Below are 9,516 nucleotides of genomic sequence, written 5' to 3' on the forward strand. Positions count from 1 at the left end.
AGTACATTTTAGAATGTAATCGAACCATTTTTTGTATGTATTGTCATGCACAATGTAAATTCTATACATTTCAATACATATATAATATATCTATTCAACATTTTATCCCTGTTTACTTTTATCGATTTAAATGTTTTTATGTTTCTATGGTACTGATTCTGCCTAAATAAATTTTGTTGTTGGTTCTGCATATTTCGGAAATTCATATCCGAAAACCCCATGTTGCGAAGCCGCCACTTCAATTTAGGTTCTCCAAGGACACGTCTCTCGCTGAGCTGATTACCATACTCAATTCTCTCCTGCTAAAGATGGATGACGATTTAAAGGTTATGTGGAGTACTTTTTGCCGATACTATATTAAGGATCCGACTGAAGTGAATACAAAGATTCAGAGATCGGGAGAAGATATTATCAAAATGTTGCAACGTTCTCAGTTACCTGTTTATAACAACATGTAATGTTAAATTTTTGTTTCAATTTCTATGTAATTTCGACTATCTGTGTTAAATTTATGTTAAGCTTCTCTTGTTTTTAGGTTTTTTTTTCTTCTGGAAATCATTATTTCGGATATGTACTTTCGAAATTCACCAATGGGTGAATTCTAAAATACATCTCCGAAAGCATCCATACAAAAATGAAATGTGGTTCTAGAGGCCTCTAAGAAGGTTATAGGGTGTACAAAGAAATTCTCTTTGCATAATGGTCTTGTCTATAGTAGTTGGGAGATATGGGCTTCTAAGCCATTTTTTAAAGGATTCTACATACCACTGATAACTCGTAAATTTACCATTATTTGACTCGATTTGTTCATGTTTTATTATTATTTTGTCTTTCTTTTCTTCCTTTATGCTGGTATTTATGTTTGTTTATGGTGACTTGCTGTTTTTGCGCCTTATGCAAAGAAAGGAACCAAAACGGGAGAAAAATGAAGGAAATTAGGAGGATTGGACTCGCGGCGACCACCATGGCGTTCACTATGATGGTAGCCACGAGTGCTCCATTCCTCCTAGGTCAAAGTCCTGCTCACTTTGAAGCCATGACGCTCGCCATGGGTGTATGGCGGTCGCCACACATCAAAGTTACCTGAAGTCAAAGATGGGCCTTACTTGGTCCCCTAGTACCCAAATCGCTCCTAAAAGCTCGCCCACGAATCCAGCAAATAGAATCAATATATTTAGGGTTTTTAGTTTATTATAAATAACGCTTTAGTTCACTATTTGGAGGTATCTAAACTTAGTACAACATTAGGCAAATATTCAGATCCAAAAAGTTTTAATTTGTTACACCGGAGGATTATCGCATTCTTGTTGTTGTCGGAATTGGAGCACCTTTATTTTAAAGTCATTTATTTTCTGCAGAAGTTTATTTCCTGTACCAGATTCAACCCTCTTCGGAGCAGGTTTTTATTTAATTCAGTTTTATTTACTTATTACTTGCCTTGTCTATCTATTTTTCACTTCTACTTTCCTCGCCTTAATTCCGCACTCTCACTTTTATCATGTTTAATTCAGCACTTAAATCAAAAGCTTCTACTTTTAGCGCAATTATGTCCAGCTAGTTTCTTAAGTGCTGGAATGTGAGGACCGTCGATTTGACGATACTCTTTATGTTTTTTCTTTAGGATTACATCTGAGGATTGTTTTGGTTTATAACACAATCTTTCTGAACTTAATTTGATCGTTTATTACGAAAGTAAAACTGTGAACATGTCGGGTAAGATAGAGAGTCGTCAAATACTAAATAATAAAATTGAATTGTTTTATATTAATAAACACCACAAAAGCATTTTATTTACTAATTAGGAAAGCTTAATATTTCTAGAAAGTGATTTTAAAACTATTAGCGGACGCGTTCATAGGTTTAGGATCCGATTGTTTGTGCATATGTCGGAAATCCTTTTAAGTTAAACTTTCCAATCAAACTACTTTTCAATTGAGTCAAAGGTTTGATTTATTAAAAAAGGATTTTCTTCTTTAACTTAAACTCAACTTGATAATGTGACAATCTCGGTAAAGATTAAAGAGTAAAATTCGGTTCTAAATATGCGAGAGCGACAATTCATGTTCATTAATTATTTTTCAAAGTAGAAAATATTACCCCGTAAGTAATCCTATTTAGAAATAATAAGAGTATTGTTTGGTCAACGAGAATCACGTTCTAGCATTATCATTCCATATTCATTAAAAAGTTATTTACTTTATTTTTCTGTCCACTACAAACATTCTAATGATTGCCTTAGATAAACACCGCAACAATAATAACAGTAGATTGACTGTTTGGTCTCTATGGATTCGACAATCTTTTATATTACTTCGATAACTACCTATACTTGCGGAAAGCACCGATAAACCTCCCTTAAGTTATATTTGACACCCCCAATCTAATGAAAAGTCCTTTATAATCCTACTCAAATTTTGCACCATTTCACAAATTCACGTCTGGAAACCAATTTTTTTAAAAGATCTTAGAGGATACTGGAAATTTTAACTACATACCGAAAATTATTTTAAAATAGTAAGAAGGATACTGGAAATTTCACCTTCATACTGGAAATTCTTTAGAAAAAATAGCTGAATATCAGAAATTTCAAATTTTCCAGAAGAATTTTCCGGAAATTTCAGAATTTCCAGAAGAATTTTCCGGAAATTTCAGAATTTCCAGTAGAATCTACTAGATATTCTGAAATTTTCGGTAGTTCAAGTTTTTTATTTTTTTGAAAAATTCAGGAAATTTCAATTTTTTTTGGTAATTTCTTCCTTACTATTTTTTTTCACTAATTTTTTATAATGTTTTTTCTATTTTTCAGTGGGCTAGAGGAAAGGACAACACCATTACATGCAGGACCACTGATACAATCTCAGCTGCCGCTAGAGCTGTTGAGGCAGAGGCTTCCCAACTACGAGCTGTACGACATGCTCCAACTAGTTCTCACCAGAAATAGATGGCTGAGCAGGCGCATGGGCAGTTCCGTGCACCCCGACGCCGAACTGCTAGAGTTTCTATTGCTGTGGAGGAGCCTGCTCCTATGGAGGCTGAGCCGATTCCTATTGCCGTGAAGGAGGTACAAGTTCCTATTGTTGTCGAGGAGGTAGCTGTTGCAAGTTAGCAGGTTCCTGATGCTGTGGAAGAGGTACCTGTTGCGGATGAGCAGGTTACTGTTCGTGATCAGGATGCTACTCCTACAAATACAGAGGCCACGACTCGTGCTTCTACGGAGGCATCTTTTCACACAGATGGAGCCTTTCTATGAGGGCCTAGTGACACCGATCTGTGCTCACAAGGTATGCTTCCCATGTCGCATACAAGAAAAATGGGGGGGGGGGGGTAATCATACCCCAAATTTGTCCTACATTTTTCAATTCATGTGGCTTATGCTTCTCATTTCATCTGCATAACTTTCCATTAGGTCATCTCATATGCATTTCAATCACCCATATTTTCTATTCATTTATAAGTAACAATTATTGGTTCAAAGGATCCATTAGGTCATCTCATATGCATTTCAATCACCCATATTTTCTATTCATTTATAAGTAACAATTATTGGTTCAAAGGATTCATAATGTTTGGATTTCAACTGTGTAATTTAATGTCTGAACACTTAGGGTATTGATGATCTAGTTAGGTGATTCTAATTGGTTTTCTCTTGGTCACTTATGGTACAAGATTACCACTCAACTAGATGCTATTGGATAAGGGATTAAGGTTTCTTGGTGTGATTGCTTGGAATAAAATTGATTCAGGGACATGTTTGACTTTCTGGTCAAAGTAAACCTTTCAGTGGACTTTTGACCAGGGCTTTGGAAATTTCTTTTTGGAATTTGATTATTCAGGCATATTTGATGAGAAAGGATAGATTTGGAAGTCATTTTGCAAAACTGACTTTTGATCAAAATCAACCATGGGAGGTTGACTTTTTGATCAAGGTCATCTTTGACCATATTATTTGGTTAAGCATCTTTTTTGTCTTAAGGTTTATTCAAGAGGCAAGACTATCATTGTTCATTTAAATTAATTACTTCAACTACAAGAAACAAGAGAGAAGTTAAACATACAAAGGTCAACATACAAGGTCAAATTCAAGGATACATTGCAAAAATGAAATTTACATTACAAAATTTGAAGTACATGAAAAAACACACTTTTTGTGAAACAGTTGACTTTTTGTGAAGCAGTTGACTTTTTAGTCAACTGTTGCCCATTGACTTTTCTAACTTCCTAAGACCTGTTCCAGCTCAGCTCCACTTCAAAGCTTCCATTTCCTTTTCACTTCCTCTTTACATCTCCACTTTGCTTCTTAATCAAGTCCTAGCTTCAAGTGCATTCACAAACCAATAGTATGCCATGTCCATAACCATGCTACCAACCTGCCAAAACATTCTATGTCAAAGCAATTTCAGTACAGCCCTGATCATTCCATTTACAAACCAACAATATGCCAGTTCAAAGCAACAAAACAATTCAATACAGTGCCATGCCAAGCTTGCTACACCATAATTCATATATACACAAATATCATGCTGCAACATATCACAAAAAATAAGAAATTCATCACATTCAATAAAAAGCCATTCAAATTCCAGCAATACACAACAACAGGGGAATGACATAAGGGAAGGTACTGCAGGTGATGGGGATCAAAGCAGACTTATCATGACAACATACATACACAAAGTTCTCACAAAATGCACTTACGCTCACGTCAAAGTAAGCACATGTTCAGTTCAGTCACAATACACATGTACGGATAAAAATCAGAATTCGTAGCCAAGTGAAGACAATTAGAAACAATGCATCATCAACACATTCAAATATCCAGTTTCAAGCTTGCATCAACACCAAATGAAAACAATTCAAAGACGAGGCATTTCATCATTCAAGTTCAAACATAACAAAGTAACTCACACATAGTCTATAGAATATGAGCCACTAAGAAATATAGGAAACACATAGCAACACTAATGTTATAGGTGTTTGTACATAGTCTTTTGGTTTATAGGACTTGTTCTTGTGGCTGGATCGTTTGCGATCGCCGTGTACTTATTGGTTTTTTGAATTAATCAAAAGCTCATTGGTTCAAAAAAAAAAACTAACTAACTCACACCTCAAGTTAGTAACTAACCTTTTAACCAACTAACTACTCTAACCATAACTTTAACTAACCATAACCACCAAACCAACTGTCTAAACAGCTTTCTTAGCTCAACAGTTATCATGTTTGTATTGAAGAGAAAAAAAGTGTAAGGTTTGAATATGGCTGAGTGAAACACTCTAGCCTTCCAACAGGCAGTTGAAACCCTCTTCCTCTGGGCCCAAAATTTGAAGGAGGACAAGAAAGCTCAAAACATAAAATTCTTCTCTAATGCTCCCAATGAGTACCCTTCTTATGAGGAACCAATTCTCGAGGTAACTCCTATAGAAGCTGAAGTGTTTCCTTTAACATTTCAAGAAACTGTAGAAATTCTTCATTTGAATATTTCTCTATCAAGGCCTGGGGACTTTATTCCTTCGCTTGCTTCAAGTGTTTCCTTTGGATATGCTTCATTTGATTGTTTTGTCTCCAAAGTTGAGTTTGAGTCCTTTTTTACAAGAGCATAAACCTTCATGGACTCAAATTGGGACAAAAGGCAATAGTACAATGGTATAATAATATAAGTTGTGTGGGACATTCCATACACTTAATACATGTCCTTCGATAGCTCAAACTCAAAAGAATGCCTCCTTCTATAATATAATCAAGATCATCTATATATATTACTCAAGACTACAAATCAAATTGCAAATTCACAAGTCATTATTTGCAATATTTGAGAAGAAATAAATTAAAAGAGAAAGTTCTCATAAACATTTAAGATCAAGTGAAACTTATTTCAAATACGTCCTTTCGAAATTTAAACATGTGTATTGAACTTATTTCATACCTCACTTTTGAGAGTTATTTTGTATGCATTCAACACTTTAATTTCAAAGATGTAATTCCTCAAAGAGTTTAGTTGAAGCATGTATCCTTGAGAAGACATGAGACTTGTTTAAGTCATATTTTTTGTGATGTAAATCTAAGGTATTGTTGATTGGACAAGTATACACCTTAATGGTCGTAATCAATTTTGACTATAGTAATACAAAGGGAAAGTGCTTAGTCGTGACAAATAGCATCAAGCATGGTTATGAACATATTAAAATACATGCAAATGTATCTCAATTCAAAAAAAAAAAAAAATTAAACATAATCAATATAAATCACTATGCATATCTTTTTTGGATAATAAATGTATGAATCCTAGTTCACTCTGGTGAACTACAACTTGCCCATAAACATTGTCTAGGCAACCACCTTTTTCATCTAGATTTATGACTTAAATTTTGAATTATTCAACATTCTATCAACTTGGGCTTTCTCCTTAGTACTATTTTTTCCTGATTTAAGCGAGTAAATCAGCACATTTCATTAATAATCAGACACAATACAGGCAAAGGGATTGATAAGCAAATACTTTATGGCCAAGATAAAAAATGACATGGAGCAACACCGTTTCTCATTTTAAAAAAGTATCACATTTTTATTGATTATATATCTTTATGGTTCATAATAAAATTCACTTCACAATTTGAAAAATATTTATTTATATTCAAAAATCTGAATGATAACCATGGTGTCAAGCATGGTGGTGGAAGTTATCAAGAAATGGCATCAATAGAAGATCTAGTAACTTCAAATTGTTAAAGCACAAACAATCCTTTAGATTTTCTGCCCTGAGGAACAAGAGCTAGAAACTTAAAGAAATGACAATGCATCAACAATACCTTCAAGATAAAATATAGACTAAATATGTATCATTGTGAATCTACAAATGCTTACATCTGAAAAAGTTATGGTATTATGTAGGATTACTATATCAATCCTCTTTGATTTTCAGGCTGATTCTCGGGCTGAGAAAAGAACTCCTTTGCTTTATGAGCTACCTCTGCTTCCAAAATTGCTTCTTGGACTATGTCAGAACCTTTCACATCAGCTCCTAATACAACAAAAGTTTGTTTCAATTCAGATATCATTCTAGAGCAAATAGAAACCCGTCAATAATACATGAGAACTGTGAGTCTAAAAAAGCTACATAAAAATCTCGGTAACATAGTACGCAAGGCAGATAACAATCAATCATGATAAGATATACCATACCAACTACACAACACAAATTATTATTACCCCCGCGATTTGGTAAGAGTCCAGCAGTTTCAGCAGAAACTGGCATGACAATAAGCTGCAGACCATCTTTAATCTTCTCAACTTCAGCGCTGCTTGCCAATGAACCATTCCTTATGGAAGGAGCCTCAGCCAACTTGGCATAAGTAGTTGCTTGGCTTTGCATATTGAACGAATTGGATGACAATGGAGTTGAATCCTATAAACAATTAGATGTGTAAGAAAACACGGTTCCTAGAGGAGTACATTCTATAGAATTATTAGTTTCTGTATCTGGTAAATAAACCTTGGTAAGAGACGATATTGAGAGATTCACCCCAGCCCCTTCCGGTTTCCTGTAGTCTGTATATGCAACAACAGACGATAACAGGGTTATACAAAATATCATCAGCAATGGTATTGGTAAAAGTTATCGTGCATCAATGTAAACAATACCATTTAAGATAGATGGCTGGTCGAGATTATCAAGGCTCCGAGTTAAAGGGCCAGGATTTATGAATGATAGACTTCGAACTTCATGTTTAATAGCATCTACTTGTGACATCAGTCCGTGAAGTTCCTTATGAAGCTAAAAGACAAAATATGTCATTAACTAGAATGCAATTTTCTCATAATGCAATGATGACTTTACTGCATTTTAGTATGGACAGACGATCCTTGATGTTATTCTAAAAATTGAAAGACAAATTTGATTGAAGAAAGAGAGAGTACCTGGTTAGCTTGAGATTGCTGCATAACAGATTGAACCTGTCCTCGGGCCAATTGTACATATGCAACAGCCCGGCCGGCTATCCTCCCAGCTGTTCTGGATATGATTGGCAAATCCTTTGGACCTATTGCGCATGGATTTTGCGGTTAATACATTTCACATCTATTAGTATTAAATTTTGGATATGATAACATAAGTATGAATAGCATGAACCAACCAATCAGAGCAGCAGTGGCTCCCAGCAATAGAAATATTTCTCCATATGAAAATCCCAGCATTGTTCAGTATTGTTGTGTAAGGTTTCTGCTGGAGTGAGTCAACAAAGTTATAGAAGTAAATTGAATGAAAGGTTGAAATAAAACTTGATTCGAATTGTTTTCGAACCTGAAAAGGGGAATTGAAATTAACGCTATACCTATGATGTCAATCAAATGGCTTTAATGCGCAATCGGGGATACTGGTTCGACGGAACTGAATCACTGGTACGTTGCTTTTTGTTGCGACGGCCGAAAATGGCATTGGGATTGAATCCGAGTGAGAATGAAAAACTCCGGTGGCTATTCCAACCGGTTTGTGACGAAAAGAGAGAAAAATATTTATTGATTAAAAAAAAATCAATGGTGAAATGCTAAAATATAAAAGTAAAAAGGCACACCTGGTGGGACTCGAACCCACAATCGCTTGATTAGAAGTCAAACGCCTTATCCATTAGGCCACAGGTGCTTTGTTGAAATTGTTGCTCTGCGAATGATAAAAAAATGTTAAATTTTTCATACCGGGATTTTAGGTGCTGAAAACGTTTTCATTTGAAGTTCGCAGCTCCCAAGTTGGTTTTAGGTCCTGATCATCCCTCTTTTAGGTTTCTGTTTTCATTTGAAGTTCGCGGCTCACAAGTTGGTTTTAAGGAGTAACATGATTGCACTTAACCTGTTTGTGAAAATACTGCAGAGAATGTGGTACTTGATAAAGAGGGAAAGTTTCCAATTGAGTAAAATGGAGAAGGAGATATGTGTCAAATGGTGGGTGTGATTGCAGCAATAATTCGAGTAGAGAATGGTTCTATTTCTGTGGAAGAGCCGTTAGAAAACATGGGTTATTGTGAATTGAATGTTGAGGTTTTTGTTGAAAAGTGTTTCAAAATGCCATGTTTAGGTTTGAGGGTTTTCAATTGGTTGGAGGTAAAGGATGGGTTCAGTCTCACAACACAGACTTTTAGTACCATGTTGTGCCTTGCTGGAGATGAATGATTGTGGAGTGCAAAAGAATGTTAATAAATGGACCATTATGGTATCTCACTATGTGAAGGCTAAGAAATTCAGTGAAGTTTTGTTGGCTTTTGAAAATATGCAAAGGTGTGGCTGAGAAACTTATGATGTTTTGTATAAAACAGTCATTTGTATTCTTTGCAGTTCTGGTAAGGGTGATATTGCTATGGAGTTTTTTCAGGACATGGTCCGGAAGGAAATTGTATTTGATGATGCAAGGTTGTATAAATGCTCATGAATTGCATGGCTAAATCAGGAGATGTTGCTGCTGTTAGTTTGCTTGGAAATAACATGATGCGTTGTGTGATTGTGTCTAATGATAGAAAGCAGTGTTCTTTGAT

At 35.2% G+C, this 9,516-nt stretch overlaps 1 protein-coding gene and 1 non-coding gene across 5 annotated transcripts; both read right to left on the reverse strand.

Moving 5' to 3' along the window:
• Positions 1–3,833: 3,833 nt before the first annotated feature.
• Positions 3,834–8,512, reverse strand: LOC131655769 (uncharacterized). 4 transcript variants are annotated; one of them, XM_058925576.1, is made up of 8 exons: positions 8,326–8,512; positions 8,128–8,213; positions 7,913–8,034; positions 7,637–7,769; positions 7,488–7,543; positions 7,205–7,400; positions 6,893–7,016; positions 3,834–4,367 (listed from the first exon to the last, which is right to left on the reverse strand). In XM_058925576.1, coding segments are annotated over exons 2-8 (693 nt in total). In that variant the 5' UTR covers positions 8,189–8,213; positions 8,326–8,512; the 3' UTR covers positions 3,834–4,366. The 4 variants fall into 4 exon arrangements, with proteins under 4 accessions (XP_058781559.1, XP_058781557.1, XP_058781560.1 ...); XM_058925574.1 differs by having other exon boundaries at positions 3,834–4,380; positions 6,860–7,016; XM_058925577.1 differs by having other exon boundaries at positions 6,860–7,016; positions 8,128–8,216.
• A 48-nt stretch (positions 8,513–8,560) lies between these two features.
• On the reverse strand, positions 8,561–8,633 carry TRNAR-UCU (transfer RNA arginine (anticodon UCU)). The gene has a single exon. It is a non-coding gene; the product is annotated as a tRNA-Arg (tRNA).
• Between the last annotated feature and the right edge of the window lie 883 nt (positions 8,634–9,516).

The sequence above is a fragment of the Vicia villosa genome, linkage group LG3 (assembly GCF_029867415.1).
Source record: "Vicia villosa cultivar HV-30 ecotype Madison, WI linkage group LG3, Vvil1.0, whole genome shotgun sequence".
In the NCBI taxonomy this organism is placed as follows: domain Eukaryota; kingdom Viridiplantae; phylum Streptophyta; class Magnoliopsida; order Fabales; family Fabaceae; genus Vicia; species Vicia villosa.

Excerpts from the sequence above, each read along its gene's own strand:
- LOC131655769 (XM_058925576.1), bottom strand. The coding sequence starts at position 8,188 with ATGCTGGGATTTTCATATGGAGAAATATTTCTATTGCTGGGAGCCACT. Across the intron at positions 7,401-7,487 it reads CAATATCGTCTCTTACCAAG|GATTCAACTCCATTGTCATC; the intron begins GTTTATTTACCA and ends AATTGTTTATAG. Across the intron at positions 7,017-7,204 it reads ACTCTTACCAAATCGCGGGG|GAGCTGATGTGAAAGGTTCT; the intron begins GTAATAATAATT and ends TTGTTGTATTAG.